The following is a 17,363-nucleotide window of genomic DNA, read 5'->3' on the forward strand; positions in this document are numbered from 1 at the left end:
GACTTTCGTAACCCAAATCAAAATTCTGATGTGACAGATCAATGGGGAATCACTTTCTCTCTTAAAGGCTGTCCTCCTCGACCTTTTTCGTGTTTTTAAATCGAACTATTTGTATAATCTGTGTACTTCTCTAGCCATTAGGCTATCCTTTCCCGGTTTTCTGCAACCACATTGCGCGCGCATCCCGAATGTTTACAAACAAATAATTGGTCTATTGTGTCTTTCCCAGACTTTGGTCGTGACTAGTCCTTATGGACCCTATGCAAACCTACGCCCTTGCGTCCAATCCAAAAAATAAGGATATTTTCCGAGCCCCCAAGACTGCCAAACCAGAGATATCCTGTGCGGTCAGAAATACGGCTCAGTTTGGATTGCATTGGGCGAGGGTTGGACTTTGTCTCGCTCTTGTGGGGTTCTGAACAAATGTGTAAGTCTGTTGGATTCCACAGACAACTGTCTATGACCAGCACAACATTTCCTATCTATTAATCCTAAAATGAAGCATGAAGAGTGAAAATTGTCGCAATGCTGGCAAACTAGAAATATTTTTTGAACCAGATTCTGAAGTTCCTCTCCACTCTAGCATTTCAGTCCGCACTATAGGCTCTCACATACACACCCATGTAAATCTCAAAAACAGTCTGAAAAACTCATGAAACATAATCAGTAATATTGAAAAAGGTTGAATAGATATTAAAAAAAACATTTTTTAAGATTGTTTCGGGTTTTGTCAACATTTTAAAGTTTAAATGGTGGCTGTAGCTGAAAGAGTGAGGAAATTCAAATTCACTCTGAAAGAGTGAGGAATAAGAAGGATTTAAAAGTTGAAGATGAGGATTTGAAAAAAAACTTTAACCATGTTAAAAATATTATGAATATTGATTTATATGAATTCAAGCATAGGAGGGAGAAAGCTAAGTATAAGATGGAAACCCCTGAAACTGCTGAATTGTTTGATAGCTGAACGGTTTTAATAGCTGAAAATGTGAAAGAGCTGAAAGGTGCGACAGAAGAAATAGAATAATATGAAGAAGTTGAATAAAGATTCGAAGAACAACAGTTGGAATGCTGAAGCAGCTTTCCAACAATAAGCCATTTTTAGTACTTTTATTCCCTTTTTCCCCATTTAGCACTGGTTCATTTGGGCTAGTTAACAAGCTCTCAATTAGGTTTTTATTCCCATGGCCACAGAATCTCATGTTTTGAACTAATAGTAGTTTTTAACTAATAGCACTAATAGTTCGCGAGCCACAGCTTTATCTGATAACACTTTCACAAATACCCGCAAACAAATGCCACCTAACTAACTATTTAAGTAATTTTAAGGGCAGCTAGCTGGCAAAAATGGGCAGAGCAAAATAAAGGGATAGCTAGTAATTGTCAAATAATGGACGGCTTGAATAATATGACACCTGTTAAACTGTCCTGGTATGTATGAACTAACTTGTTGGGGAATATTGTATCATGTCACAACATATTGTAGCATACCAACCAGTGGCTCAGCTGTACAGAAGAGGTTCATTTTAAGCATGCACTGTACCAAGGAGATCAGGTGTTATGCTTGATGCATGCACCGAGGGGCCTGGGGGACCCTAGTGCATGTCAACTCACACTTTAAGCACCCGGGACTCTAGTGGTCAGGTGATGTTTTAAGCACAGAGGGGCCTGGGGACCCTCATCATGCGTGTGTCGAGGAGCCCTTGTGGTCAGATCATGCTTAAAGCCCCAGGGGCCTAAGGACCCTAGTGGTTAGCTCACATTTTAAACCCAAAGGGCCCTGGGAGCCCTCACATTGTAAGCACTGAGGAGTATGTGGTGAGCTCACATTTTAAACACCAATGGGTCTGGGGGTCCTCACATTGTAAGCAATGAGGAGGTTGGGGGCCCTATAAACACCCATGGGCCTAGTAGTCAACTTGCTTTGTGCGCACTGAGGGCCCTCCTGTTCAATTTTTCTAGAAAAGTATTTGGCCACGTGCCGACTGCTCCTGAGGCTTGGAGGCCCCCTGGCAGTCTGAGGCCCGGGGCACTGGCCCCACTGGCTCAGTCCATAATCCAGCCTTGCGTAAAACAGTCCGAAATTACCATTACCTGGACATACAGCATGTATTCTACAGTAGGAATTCGTAACCTTCATGCATATGCACTGGCTTCTTGAACTTATTCAAACTTCTCCAACGACCAGCAGTTCATCACTAATTCAACTGACAAACTTTCATGGCGATTAAAACCCATTCTGATTCTGATTCCTAAAACATGATCTGTTGTTGTACTCGAGCTTGTCGTCACTAATGTTATACTCGATTTACCTACCCTATTACACCAGCTGGGCGGAGTTTATCACTCCAGAAACTCTACCCACTTCAACTAATACGAAATCACATCCGCCCGCTGTGCAAACCCGAATCAAGGATTTTGATCGAAGGTCTCCTCTACTAGACGCTACTAGAGCTAGAGGCTCTAGCAGTCAACACGTCTGTACAGAAACACACAAGAGGCATCTAAGGAAAACAACGCGCGTTTGGGAATACTCACTAATCAGCTAGATGGCCTGCCTCCAACCCATCAAAACTAAAGAAAATGAATAGTTAAATAGCTAAAGCGTGACATAAGGCAAACCTCTACAGTCAGAGTTGACAGCAGTTACGGGAGATTCTCAGTGCTAACGTTACAACTAACGCGTTAGCCTTTTGCTTGTAATGTAAGTCCAGCTTTTCAAGTTTTCTAGCACTTGGGCTATGTAGTAGCGTAGCAATCCACGTTAATATTATGTTGCACTACTACCTCCTAGACTACCTAACTCATGTCATAAATGTTTTAGATAGTTAAAGAGTAGCTAGTACTATTTCAGTAGGTTGCTAGAGACGTTAGCAAAACTGTCATGCCAACTCTAGCTTGCCAGCTCTAGGCCTTGATATGAAACATGTTAGCTAGCTAGCCAGCCAGTACATTTCAAAGCTGTGTTGATGTTGTTTTAAGGGACAGTTCTGTGCATGCAACTTTGAAATGTCTACCCAGATAGCTCTAGCATACTAGCTAACGTGTTGGTTGCTAGCTTGCTATAATTAACAACATTCGACAACCCTAACGACCGTCACATTAGCTGGCTAACTAGTCTGGATGACGATAAAATCCGAATTGAAATGTAAAACATATCTTAATGTTTTGAGACTATTTCTTTGTTGGCAAGGGTTTACATATACGTTGGTTGCCATCGTAAAATTAAAAGCAGTCTTACGACGGTTTCTGGTTGAAGTGTCAAAATGGTTTGTTTATGAACAGATATCCACTGCGACCTACAGTACTGACTTAGCTAGCTAAGTGGTAGGGTCAATCTATGACCACTCACATATCATAGTAGAGATCAACGTCATCTGAATTACAGTAAGTATGTAGTAACCAAACCTTTGGAGTTTAGTCAGGATGTATACTTTTACAGTTGCAGCACGAGGAAACAGTTAGGCTAAACTTTAAACACATAATCGTACAAAAAAGTAAGAACATAACGCACATCCAAGACTGCCTTTTAGAAAAAAAGAAAAAAAAAACGCAATTATAATTTCAATTTAACTGATGTCTTGCCGAGGGTATACAGTACAGACTCAATTAACTTAGCAATGAGCTACCCTTATCCTGCTGTTGCAAATCAGTGTTTAAGACATCAGAATTGTATCTCCATGGCATTGTTGACCACGGCACAGCAAGATACTACTTCGGTAGTAGTAGTTAGAGCTAACTACATGGGCTAGTTGACCTGTACTTGACCGTGTTATGCATTGCTGAACAAACTTTTACAAGCTGAAGAAGTAGCTGTAGAAGTTTTCACACTTAACTTAAGTAAATTCCTTGTCTGTGCAAACTTTCATGGCGATTAAAACCCTTTCTGATTCTGATTAAATTCACGAAGAATAAGACAGCTCAACACGCTTTCATTTGCATGCCTAACTGTTCTAGATTTCCTTTAAGTAGTAAAATATAGGTTTATTGTGTTATTTCTATATGAATATAAATACAATTGTTGAGAATTATAACCACAGAATTTATTTTGTATCTCTATTTTGAGTAATTTATTCTCCTGATGGCATAGGAGCATCCCAGTGCACATAGTAACATATGGCTGTTGTGGCAGCAATATGCTGAACTCTGCATGTTTTTCTTGACTGGAGCATGATATCTACCCTTCCACTGTTCCAGATCCTGTGGTGAAGTTCAGTTGGCAAGGAAGGGCGGAAGTCCCCATTGAGGCCAGCGGAAGCCTTGTTCCTTTCCCCACATGAATGTATGTTGGCATGTTGAGTTCAAAATACCAGAAAACAAGGAATCAAGGTGCATGACAACACAAGGACTGGCATAGAAGTTACTCTTCTCAGCTAGCCTACTCCTCATGCAGTGCATCAGTTCTTTAAAAGGAGATTTAAAGTGATTAATAATATCGTGGTAGTACAGTACAAAGCTAAATTCTGAAGTTTGTGAAGAAGTTTAAAAAAGAAGACTCTTGGAAGATATCCTTTAAATGGAAAGGTGTCTTCTGTTTTCAGATTTACAAAAATTCAGTGTTACCTTCATCTTTTTTTTTTTTTTTTTTTTTTTTTAACAAATAAAATAGACTATTATACTTACAGGGTCTAATTGACACGAAGTCATTAACATTTTGAATCTCTAACTCTTTATTTTTCCCTTTCCTAGGATACCGAGCAATGCTGTTGATGTGGACGTGGCGTGGTTAAGAAGCAGACAACTAGAAAGCGTCCGCTGCTAAAGCTTGGATTGGAGAAGAGCAGAGCAATGGGGAACACAGCCACTAAGTTCCGTAAGGCATTGATCAACGGGGACGAAGGTCTGGCCTGCCAGCTGTATGAGAGTAACCCCCAATTCAAGGAGTCACTGGACCCCAACACTTCATATGGAGAACCTTACCAACACAACACTCCTCTGCACTACGCTGCACGGCACGCCATGACTCGCTTGCTCAGGTGAGGTCACACACATCATTTAGTTGGGCTAAAACATATATGGATTTTTTTTATTGGTATCCCCATATAGTTATAGACCTAGAAATGTCATGTTACCTTTTTGTCGTACTTGTCATTGTTGATTTGTGATTGTTTTCCTGTGTCAAACAGGATCACTGGTTATAATGTGATTGTGGACAAAAAACGTTATGTAAAATAAATACTTGACTTGCCATACATTTAGTTTAGTTTCATATTCAAAATTAGATTTTGTTCTGTGGTCATCCATGGTTTAAGCTTTTCTGGGAAAGTCCTGTTTGTTTATGGGGCTTCTTTATTTGTTTTATGTGTTTTTCCGTGCACTTTTTTTTCGGTTATTGTGTAAAAATAAATAAAAAGATTGCGTGTGTTACAGTAGACCACTCACAGGGTTGTGCTCCTGTGTCCCGGGAATCTCTGTGGGCCTGTTTCGGCCCATCTGCCTCTTCATTGAACCATCTGTTAGACACAAACAAGAAGGCTTTACATTGTAATTGGAAAGCAAGAAGTCTCCGTCTAACATAATTTAACTAACTGGGCATTATAAATTGCGCACAACTGTAAAAAGTTCTTTGAGACTTTCTGGAAGCTTGTTATTGCATAAGTCTGAGGATGTTTTTTCTTGTAGTAACCAGCAAAAGGGATAATTCACTTTCAGACTTGGTTTTAATGTGAATGGTTGTGCGCTTTACCCTACTTGCCTAGTGTGTGTGTGTGGTGATGGTGACTCTAAACCCTGGTCCCTCCTGTCCCACCCCCAGGTCCTTTCTCTTCAGCAAAGATGGCAACCCCAATAAACGCAACATTCACAATGAGAATGTACTGCACCTGCTGTGTATGGGCCCTCAGATCCTCATGTCCGAGGGGGCTCTGCAGCCACGCCTGTACCGGCCCTACGAGGATGAGCAGAGGCGGGCAGAGTGCATTCAGATTGTCCTGAAGTGGACAGGTGCCAAGCTGGGCCAGGGGGAATATGAGAGCGCCAATGTGAACACCACAGACAACAATAAAAACACTTGTTTGCACTACGCCGCTGCCTCAGGAATGAAGACCTGTGTAGAGGTGAGATCTCAATACTCTAAGGTGGTATGGTAGGTACTGTATTTTATGGAAAATAAGCCGCATCGTGTATAAGCCTGACCCCCCCAGAAGGAGGACTTTGTGTTTGTAAATCGGAGTATAAGCCGCACTGGAATATAAGCTGCACTTTCACTTTAATTATGAATGATTCCTCTTTCAAGTAATAAGCCCCCGTTCAAGTGTTGAGAATTAAATTAGCTGCACGGTCTGTAGAGATCTTTAGACGAAGCCACTTTTTTGTTCTAAAATCTGACTATAAGCCGCTTCGAAATATAAGCCGCACAAGAAAACCGTAAAATCGGAGTACAAGCCGCGGCTTATTTTCCGTAAAATACGGTATGCCCTTACGGTATGCCCATACTAAGTTACGGATTGTTTTTTCTTTCAAACAAATGCTTTTGCCTCTTATGGCTGAGGGCAGTAAAAGCTTCTGACGTAGTAGGACTGCCTCTGATGACTTATACTTTTGGAATACATGTCCTCCATAGTTTGTGTATAGTTCAGGCCAGTTATCTATAGAACATATCCGAGAAAAAATAATTTAGAAACTTAACACTAGAACCTAACCTGCACTGTAGAAACCTAGTTATTAACTCATTGGAAACAAACAGGTTCTATCTCCCTTCTAAAGCATCCCAGAACAAAACACAGTTCGATTAAAATAAAAATCAGCTACATACCATTATCATGATAAATTCATAAAATATAAATAAATAAATTATCCATATATTGATATATCCATATCAATATATGGATAATTTTGGGACATACTGCAACTTTATCTGCTTGGTCCACCATCTTTAATGATTAAGCACTGGCACATACTTTTTCTTTTGACCACTGCAGAAGGTTAGGTTTGTTGGTTCTGTCTGACCTCAGTCTCTGTGAACAAGTCACACACTGCTGTGACACTAATATGAAGTGGACTATAGGGCTGTCCCTGACTAATATTTTCTTTGGTCGACCAAGACTAGACTAAAACGTCTGAAAATCGACTAATCGAAATTTGAAACGCTTTTTTTTTTCACAAAAACAAAACGTACAAACATTTTCCCGATCTGACTCAATGGCTGCTGGACATTGCAGATTCAACGCATTCAACGTTTTCGAGTCACCCGGTACTGCCATACCGCAGATTTCTTTGCCATTTTGACTAATAACACCGACAAAGTAGCCTATGGCAGAGTTTGTAGTTCGGCAGCCAATTGTGCTTGTGCCGTGTGCAAAATACCAAACCAAAACAAAGCGCAGATTAACGAAAGGGAAAACAGTAGCACCTTTTCTTTTAAATTATATATTTTTAGAGTTGCTTTATTTGTCTTAAATAATATAATCTACAATTTCTGTAGAACATTTTGTTAATTCAGCAATGATTTCACAAGCGGGAATCAGATCTCACACTGCCATACAGCAGCTTGACTAAAAACATCTTAGTCGACCAAGAGCATATCGACCAGAAAATTGACTAGTCGACTGAGTGGGGACAGCCCTAGTGGACTATATCCCATCTTTAAAATTATTTTTGCTGAACAATTTTAGCTCAATTTCAAGTTGACTTTGACTGCAACCATACATAGGATAGCGTTTTCTTGTAGCCTTGGTTTTCCTGGGGTGAAAGTTGTTACCATAGTTTCATATTTGCATTTAATGAGACATTTAAAGGCAGATGCATAAAATTGGGTAAAAGTTTTGTGGATTCATAGGGTTTATTATCAACAACAAGAGAGGACTAACAACACTCTAACCTGTTCTTTCATGTACGGACTGTGTGCAGCTTTTGGTCCAGAGGCAGGCAGACCTGTTTATGGAGAATGAGAACCGGGAGACACCGTGCGATTGTGCGGAGAAGCAGCACCACAAGGAGCTGGCCCTCAGCCTGGAGTCCCAGATGGTGTTCTCCCTTGCCCCGGAGGCAGAGGGCATAGAGGCAGAGTACGCAGCCTTGGACCACAGAGAGGTGTGTCTGCCTCAACCTACCACCCTGTCTTCCTGGTGCCATGCCTCGCCTTATAAGTATCACAATCTACTTGTCTCAGTATTGGAATTGCCTTTCATATTGTCTGCTAATGTCCTTTGGCTGCACATTTGTACAGCAGTCCTCATTGTTGTCATACTGGAATTTGATGTTGTAGGAGTCAGCTGACAACTTGTGCTGCAGCTGTGCTTCTGGCTAGATGCACACACACAAATTATAACTTTTTGTCTTCCCAGAATCAGAATGTGATTCCGGTAACCACAGTGCTCCACTATCTTAGTGTGCACCAGAACAGAGTCATGTATATTGGTCTGTGTTTAAATTTTGTTAATCTCTTCCTCTCCTTTCCTTCTATCTTCACTCTCCACTCTCTGCGGCTGTGTCTCCCAGATGTATGAGGGTCTGAGGCCTCAGGAGCTGCGTCGTCTAAAGGACATGTTGATCGTGGAAACCGCAGACATGTTGCAGGCCCCTCTTTTCACTGCAGAGGCTCTGCTCAGGGCCCATGGTATGCTACAGCACACACATACACTCACATATAATATCGGATGGAGACAGTCTGAACTTCAAGATTGATATAAGAAATGGAAGGCTTCAAGTAAAAGTTTTGAATCATGTCACTGATCGTGAAACTGATCACCATCTTTGATTCTATTAGCTGGCTGTTTCAAGGTGCTTTACATTATAAGGTAACCTGGGAAAACCAGGTCATTTTAACCCCTGGAAGCTTCGAGATTTGCTCTGCTTTAAGGGAGTGTTGATCACCATACCAGACTGCTCTCCCTTAATTTCACATTCTCCGGAGAACTTTTTTTTATACATTTAAAATAATTTGAATTATGAATGTATCCTTTTTTGATTAATTTCTTTCCAGTTCCCATTCACAGTCATTATTCTCTTGCACAGTGTCCAGTTCAAAACATAAGACTATAAAATACCATGGTTCTTAGTGAGGATAACACAATTATATTTGTGGACATAGGTAACACACTATCCCGTACGGAATCCAAAATAATAATAAAATAATTCTAGATTGTGTATTAGCTACAGGAGCTGTCAACACATCATGCAGCAATACACAAGCCTCGCTTTTGTTCCAACCCATCAACCTAGTCTAGTTGTTACTTTTGGTTAATAAAACCAAACAAGCTAGATCTAGTTGAGCTTTCCAAGCATATGTAACTTTCCTTTGTGTAACATGCAGGCTTTGACAAACAAGCATGCTTAACAAAAAGTGGGAGGACTGAGAAAAACGTAATATTGCATGTAAATTAAGGGTGCTCCGATCGATCGATCGGCCGCCAATCAGTATTGGCCGATAGAGGTTTAAAATTGATTTATTCGTGGACTATAAAGGGCGATCAGAAGATTAGATTAGAACAGATGATTCAAAACTCGCAAGACCCTTTTTCTACAACCAACTAAAATGGCTTCCCCATCAGCGGTTTGGCAGTTATATCAGGTGTCGGAAAAATACCAAAAAAGTAGCTATATGCAACGTGTGTGCCAAGAAAAGGTGGCCCTTCTACTACAAACTTGGAGAACTTGGGGTGAGTCTAGGGTGCTAGCTCCTCTGGCACCCTTCATGGGCCCTGTGCTAGACAGTATGAATGTCAAAAGCACAATTCAGCTAGACAGCATGAATGTCAAAAGCACTATATATATATATACACATACGTGTGTACGTCTTGCTCCGCCCCTGCCTACCGCCAGAAATATAATCACATTGTGTGGGAAACACTGTGAAATATTGAAATAAGAACTATGCCGAGGGCGTACCCAAAGAAAACTTCTTTAAGATCTTAAACATCTGTGTGTAACTCCTGTAGCTTCCTACCTCAAAACATGGACCTTCTATAGCAGGGCTCTTCAATTAGTTTGTTGCTGGGGCCGGTTCTTGAAACTGAGGCAAAGTCAGGGGCCGGAGGATATGAGTAATCACGGTAACAAATAAAGAAATTACAACAACATACTGAAGGAGTCAATATATTCTATTGTGTAAGTGCTTAACAACATATGCCCAAGAGGCCGCATAGGCCCAAGGATTCAAAAATCAAACCAGGTGAGCAATAACCAAGCCATATTAACAGACAATTGGAGAAAATGCAATTAACTAACAAAAACATTCATTGTATTGTACATAGCTGTACCAACTATTGAATTATAACATAACAATGCATGACAATTAATGAGATCAAAATGTTTCAAACTGCATTTAACTATAATCACTGACAGAACAATCACTGTAACAGTCCAATAGTTGACCTCTTTAACATCTAGTCATTTAGCAGACGCTCTTATCCAGAGCAATAATTAAGCAATAACAGGGTTAAGCAGTTAATCTGCTGTGGCCAAAAGTAGACAAACAATGCAGACACACTGCATTTTGCATATCTGTCTATAATTAAATAGCCTCAGATATCTCAATATTCAGTCCAGCTGAACCAAACCACATCAAGCAAAACATTAAGTGGATAATATGAGGTGAATAACATCATAATTACATCATACTGTTACAAAAATGAACCTTAATTGCTTGCTTGACTAACATGCCTATTAACTTGCATGTAATTTGCCTACATTTGCTATCTAATGAGAGAAATGGCATCTTTTTGACTTGGCAAGAGCAGTGAAGTCAGGTATATAAGTTGTCAGGGCAATGCGCATGCAGTCATGTAGATGCTGGTCAGTAAGGGATGTGCGATTGTGAGTTTTAATGGCATTCATGTGTGAGAGTGTATGTTGAACCAAACATTGTCAGAACAAAAAGTGCAAGATCCCTTGTGTGGAAATTTCTCTCGGCTGACTTCATGGGTCCAGAATTTTTATAAACCTGCCTGCTGCCATGACTGTCGCAAGTCACCTGATGACTGAATGTCAATGGTTTCCAGTTGTAAAGTATGGAAGCAAATCGTTACCAAAATTCAAATGCAAATGCATTTCCAGAAATGCATTTGCATTTTAAGAATGTGGCTGCATTATTTGACTCATAAATGAAATTAGTAATCAATCATCCTATTTGCATTTTAATTTTCTTCTTTAAGAGTGCTCAATCTTTCACTTAATTAAAATGAAAAAGAAATAGACATTTGAGATATAATTTTCAAAACATGCCCCAGCAAATAGATACCAAAATTCAATTTGAAATGTAACATTTGAAAATTAAAATGCATTTCCAGAAATGCATTTTCATTTTCAAGAACGTGGCTGCAAAATCGTGACCACAATTCAAATTCAAATGCATTTCCAGAAATGCATTTTCATTTTCAAGAACGTGGCTGCAAAATCGTGACCACAATTCAAATTCAAATGCATTTCCAGAAATGCATTTTCATTTTAAGAACGTGGCTGTAAAATCGTGACCACAATTCAAATGCATTTGCAGAAATGCAAAATGAACGAAAAAGCATTCTGAGCGGCGCAGCAGAGTGACGTCAGTAGCCGCTCTTCTTCAGCTCCCTGCTGACCGAGCTATCCATCTTGTTCGGTAGGGGGCGGTGTGCACATCTGCATTGCATTACATTGCAAATGTGCCGGGAAATTGATTGAATTGCCGGGTCTTTAGAGCAGCGTTCTCCAACCGGTGCCCAACCGGTCCGTGGGTCATTTCGTACCGTGCCGCACAAAAAAGAATTAATAACATTATTTCCTTTTAATTGATTATCAGAGTCTGAAAGACGTTTTATTCTGAAAAATGACCTGATTCTCTCCTTCTCCGCGGGCCTTTTCCCCTGAGCAAAAAAGCTCTGCAAAGACATGTGTTTACTCATTTTTTAGCAAGTTTGTGGGCTTTATTGAATGGTATCATGCGCGTCTCTTCCTCTTGACACATGACAAGTGATAGTTACCACTCAATGAAGCCTGTTTGAGACAACAACTCTATCGGTGTTTTGGATGAAGGCTATCCTGAGATCGCCACTAAAGCACTGAAAACCCTGCTTCCATTTCCAACATCAAGCGGGATTTTCTGCCGTGACAGCAATCAAACAAAATTATGGAATAGGCCTAAACTGGATATAAGGAACGCACTTCGGGTGTCACTGTCGTAGCTTATAGTCACACACAACAGTGGGACTGACACATCGAAAGCTAGCTAGTAACAATATAACGATGGAAAACCAGGCTAAGAAACTTAAAGATGGGTCAATTGAAAAAACGGCTGTTTATTTTACATAAAACTCCAAAAACGATTTTTCGCTCAAATCAGCGAAACTATTTTTCTCGCGTGCTCCGCGCGCTCGCATTAGGTGTGGAAGTCACTAACTAGGATCACATAAAACCCAGAATGTGCATGCATTAGCAGCGCAGCTGTCCAGGGCCTATCTTTCCTCCCAGTCCGTCCTGCCGGTCCGTGAAAATATGTCTTACATGAAAGCGGTCCGTGGCGCAAAAAAGGTTGGGGACCGCTGCTTTAGAGGACGCATCACAGACCATGGCGCTCCCTCAAATTGTGCAAACACTGTTAGAATTAGCTGAACAGGTAGAATCTAATAATACATCTGAGTCTGATGCCCGGGACCGAGTAGAACAAGTCATAGAGAGCTTGGCTGCATACTCTGCCGTCACAGATTTACACATTAATAGTAGCTCTGCCACTGTTTTAGTCATTGTTTGACATCAAGTTGCTCAGTCTGTGATGCATCCTCTAAAGACCCGGCAATTCAATCAATTTCCCGGCACATTTGCAATGTAATGCAATGCAGATGTGCACACCGCCCCCTACCGAACAAGATGGATAGCTCGGTCAGCAGGGAGCTGAAGAAGAGCGGCTACTGATGTCACTCTGCTGCGCCGCTCAGAATGCTTTTTCGTTCATTTTGCATTTCTGCAAATGCATTTGAATTTGAATTGTGGTCCCGATTTTACAGCCACGTTCTTGAAAATGAAAATGCATTTCTGGAAATGCATTTGAATTTGAATTGTGGTCACGATTTTGCAGCCACGTTCTTAAAATTAAAATGCATTTCTGGAAATGCATTTTAATTTTCAAATTTTACATTTCAAATTGAATTTTGGTATCTATTTGCTGGGGCATGTTTTGAAAATTATATCTCAAATGTCTATTTCTTTTTCATTTTAATTAAGTGAAAGATTGAGCACTCTTAAAGAAGAAAATTAAAATGCAAATAGGATGATTGATTACTAATTTCATATTCAAATAATGCAGCCACATTCTTAAAATGCGAATGCATTTCTGGAAATGCATTTGCATTTGAATTTTGGTAACGATTTGCTTCCATAGTAAAGACCCCTCATCCACAGAGGATAAAAGTTCCTTTCAAAGCAAAGTCAGATTGAACGTTCACAGAGAAAGGATCCTTTACAAATGTCATAACTCCACTGGGGATGCTAAAATCATGAAACCTTGTGGCAAAGTAGTTTTTCATCGAGTCAATGAAGCTTGACATCATTTCTGTAATTTGTAGGCCAGAACTCCTCAATATGGGTAAGTGGAGCATCCTCCCAGGACAAAGATCAACAGAGAAAAGTGAGAGCTTCCTTCTTTTGAAAAGCATGAAGCTTCTCTACAAGCTCCGCGGCTGTTTTATCCCTGCCCTGCAACTCCAAGTTGAGTTGGTTCGAATGGTGGAAAACGTCGCTCAAAAAGCAAACAGTGCCATTAAACTCATAATTTTCCACCGTTGCTCTCTCTTGATCCGTAGAGGCCCGAAATAAAGATTGACATCTTCGCTCATAACAGGATTTAAGGCTCGTTATCTTCTGCTTCCGAGCAGCAGAGCCCAGTGGGAAAGTTGCATCAAAATTAGCATGCGCCGTCTTCAAATGCCTTCTCAATTTGTATTCTTTACACACGGCAAGGTACTCATTGCTGATTAAACATACTGGGTTCTTTATATCCACAGTAATAAAAACGTATTTCTCTTTACATCCATTTTTGAACTGCCTATTTTCTGAGTCAACTTTCCTTTTTTTTTTAAGGTGGAGAGAGAAATTTTTCGTTAGCGCAGGTGGAAAGGTATGAGTCAGAATAGTCATAGTGATGCACTCTAGAGCGCGAAGGGGCCAAAACAGTGCCTGTTTACTTGGCTTAAACGGGTGCATACCGCCACCATACCACCACCCAGCGTCGGAAATACACGAGGGCAAAGGGCAAAAATGCCCCTAAGAAATATCATTTTGCCCCTGATATCACTAGGAGAGGGGCAAAAATTGCCCCCAAAACAAACGTTTTGTATTTTTTTTTAATCGATCCAGTATTTGCTTTAAAAACAACTTAAATGCGATGTTTGCTCCGGAAGCAGAAGCGCTCATTGCCACAGGCAGCAGCACTCACTGCTCGCTTTGTGACGCATTTGACGTCAAACGCGTCACAAAGCAAGGGACTCAACAGAGGAGAGCCCAGGGGTGCGTTTCCCGAAAGCGTCGTAAGCCTAAGTTGATCGTAGAATCCATCGTAGGACGAATCTTAGTTTTACTGGCCGTTCCTAAAGACATCGTAGCTAAAGTGTCTCTTGGAAATTCGTAACTCTTGAAAGTGCATAGATTAGCCTACTCCTTACGAGCATGTTTGGGAAACGCACGTAAGAAATATCGATGGTTTCGTTTTTTGCTTGATCGTTGCTACGATCCATCGTTATCGGGAAACGCAGCCCAGGCTGATAAGCCGAGTGCACCAGCTGGGCGTAAAAAAGTTGGTCTTAACTCCTACGTCGGTCTTAGCTACGTCCGACTTTGTGATTTGAATTTACACCAAGCTTGACAGACCACGGTCGTAGCTACGCCTGGTTTTAAGATGCACGTCCTTGTTGAAAATGCGAAAGCGTCGATCGTTGCCAAGCAACCCATTTAAGAGCCTATCCAAAGCGCACTCTATAGCTGGCCTATCTCCCTTCAAAACAAGCCATGGATTAAAAAAACAAAACAAAAGAAAATAAATTTCTGATGGAGAAATTAGAAAACTTCTAGAGTTGTTTACTCAGAATAGAAGCGTGCTCACGGGGAAATTTAATAATAGGCTATCAACACAAACAAACAGAAACAATCAGCTTGGAAATCGATCACCAATCAAATTAACAGTGGATTTGTGCGATGACGGACGAATCTTTCTCGCCTTAATGCCCTTTCCATATGTTGCCTATAAACAAGACGCGCTGCATGTGCGATCAAACTGTTGTACATTATAATTACCATGTAGCCTATATTAGTCCGATTTTCCAACTTACTTCATTACTTATTACTTCTAAATATAATAAGTTATAATTATTAAAAAAAAAAATATATATAACTTAATAGTTGTAAAAAAACAAAACAAATATGATTGTCAGATTTTTTCTTTGTAAAAAGAATCTAAGAAAACACTTTGAATCTGTAGACTACTGCTTAAGTCTTATTTTTGCCATTTGGTGACAATTGCTCATATACTGTTAGCCTAAATAAGCATATTTATTATCTTGAACAGAGGTTAAATGTTATTTTACAATTTTCAAAAAGTGCCCCCAATTTTTTTTAAATGCCCCTGGATTTCAGTCAGTGGGGGCAAGAATTGAAAAATATATGTAAATTTCCTACCCTGCCACCACCTACTGCACGTGAGAGTATACATAGTCACGAATGACTATTATTAGGATTCCTCCGTGAGGAGGAAACCTATTGTTATTGCTAGTTTTATTATTATTATTATTCTAGTCCCATGGGAGTCAATGGCAGCCCCTAGAACCATACGATAACTTTTTGTGAAATTTGCTACACTCATTAAGGACAGTCCCTTCTATACTTACACAAAGTTTCATGTCTCCCATTAGACCACTCTAGCGCCACCAATGGTTCAAAGTTGGACTTGTAACCGTATGACTGATTTTCAAAAATGAGGTACCATTGGATTCCCTGGATCAAGACGAGTTCAACACACCCTATGACGTCAATTTCTGGTTATATAGATTTCCCGCCATTTCCGGTTTTATCAAAAACCTTTGAAAGCCTACTCCTCCTACAATTTTTGTCCAATCTTCCCCAGAATTGGCACACATCATCGTCAGAGCAACCCTCACTCAATTCTAACCCTTGGCAACAAAGCAACCCAAACAGGAAGTTGGGTCAAATCTCAGCAAATCTTTGAGATATCAACACCAAACTTGGTGGAAGGAAGACACTACAACATGTTACCATGTGCAAAGGCAACTTCATATCTCCAAAAATGATTGATAAAAAGCAAATCGAATTTATCGCTAAAGCTAAAGTAATGCTTTACACATCCGCCAGTCAAAAACTGATACTCTGATTCAATCACAAGTTCATATGAAAACTATTGAGAATGTTTAGTACACAAATCTGAGAAAAAGTTGACTAAGATGAAAAATAGATTTTTTGTGAATATTTGAAAAATGCATGCTTGGTTAATTGCTAGGGATATTTCCAATGTAATGTCTCCGCTTGCTCCTCAGCGCGCGCTCCACATTCTCACACAGTCAGCCTTTCCCTTGACACACGCGCAAGCTTGGCAAGACGCACACACAACATTTCAAGAGATTGTGGGCTGACCAAGCCCCCACTCATTCCTTGGCTTGAAGCAAAGGCCCTTGTGGATCTTGATGGTATTGCATTTCAGATTTGGTATCCCATTGGGGGGGAAGTCTGCAACATGGATTTTTCTATACAGTGACAATTTGTGAAGAATATACATTTTTCAATGGTTCGCAATGTTAGGAGGAATCCGCCATTGCTGCTTGCAGCTATATATATATTTTTTTGTTGTTGTCATAGTCACAAACTGAATGAGGTTACCGGAGCACACTCCGGGGGCCAGTCCAAATTAGCTCGGGGGCCGGATTCGGCCCGCGGGCCACCTATTGAAGAGTCCTGTTCTATAGCATTTGAAATTGAAACGTGAAATTAAAATACAGTGCCAAGAAAAAGCATGTGAACCCCTTGGAGTTAACTGGTTTTCTGCAGTTATTTGACGAAATGTGATCCTCATCCAAGTCACACAATAGACAAACACTATATGCTTAATTTCTTGTGTTTTTATCAAACACACTCATTAAATATTCACAGTGCTGGAGGAAAAAGTAAGTGAACCCTTAAAGTTAATAGCTGGTTAAACATCCTTTGGCAGTAAGGACTTCAAACAAGAGCTTTTGGTAGCTCAGGATCAGGTCTATTGATGTCATTCAACAGCATCTCAAGTTCAAGTTTGTCTTTTATTGTCAGATGCACAGAACAACACAGGGTCAGACTGGGCACTGAAATTCTTAGGACAAGGCAAAGCAACCTGGCATAACATAACATAGAAGTACACAGAACATAGATTACATCTGTGATAAGCTAAAATATAGTAAACAATAATATACACACTGTGG

The 17,363-nt window shown here is 40.3% G+C and overlaps 1 protein-coding gene across 3 annotated transcripts in view; it reads left to right on the forward strand.

Moving 5' to 3' along the window:
• The first annotated feature begins 2,387 nt into the window (after window positions 1-2,387).
• The window catches only part of LOC134022947 (ankyrin repeat and IBR domain-containing protein 1-like), a 78,762-nt gene continuing 63,786 nt past the window's right edge, over window positions 2,388-17,363 (forward strand). Inside the window, exons 1-6 of one of the 3 annotated variants that reach the window (XM_062464698.1) lie at window positions 2,388-2,701; window positions 4,195-4,326; window positions 4,687-4,973; window positions 5,753-6,053; window positions 7,846-8,028; window positions 8,437-8,554. In XM_062464698.1, coding sequence (XP_062320682.1) covers window positions 4,786-4,973; window positions 5,753-6,053; window positions 7,846-8,028; window positions 8,437-8,554 — 790 coding nt within the window. In that variant the 5' untranslated portion in view covers window positions 2,388-2,701; window positions 4,195-4,326; window positions 4,687-4,785. The remainder of the gene's footprint in view (window positions 2,702-4,194; window positions 4,327-4,686; window positions 4,974-5,752; window positions 6,054-7,845; window positions 8,029-8,436; window positions 8,555-17,363) is intronic. The other 2 variants (XM_062464697.1, XM_062464699.1) reach the window with 2 other exon arrangements.

This window comes from Osmerus eperlanus, chromosome 7 (genome assembly GCF_963692335.1).
Source record: "Osmerus eperlanus chromosome 7, fOsmEpe2.1, whole genome shotgun sequence".
Lineage (NCBI taxonomy): Eukaryota > Metazoa > Chordata > Actinopteri > Osmeriformes > Osmeridae > Osmerus > Osmerus eperlanus.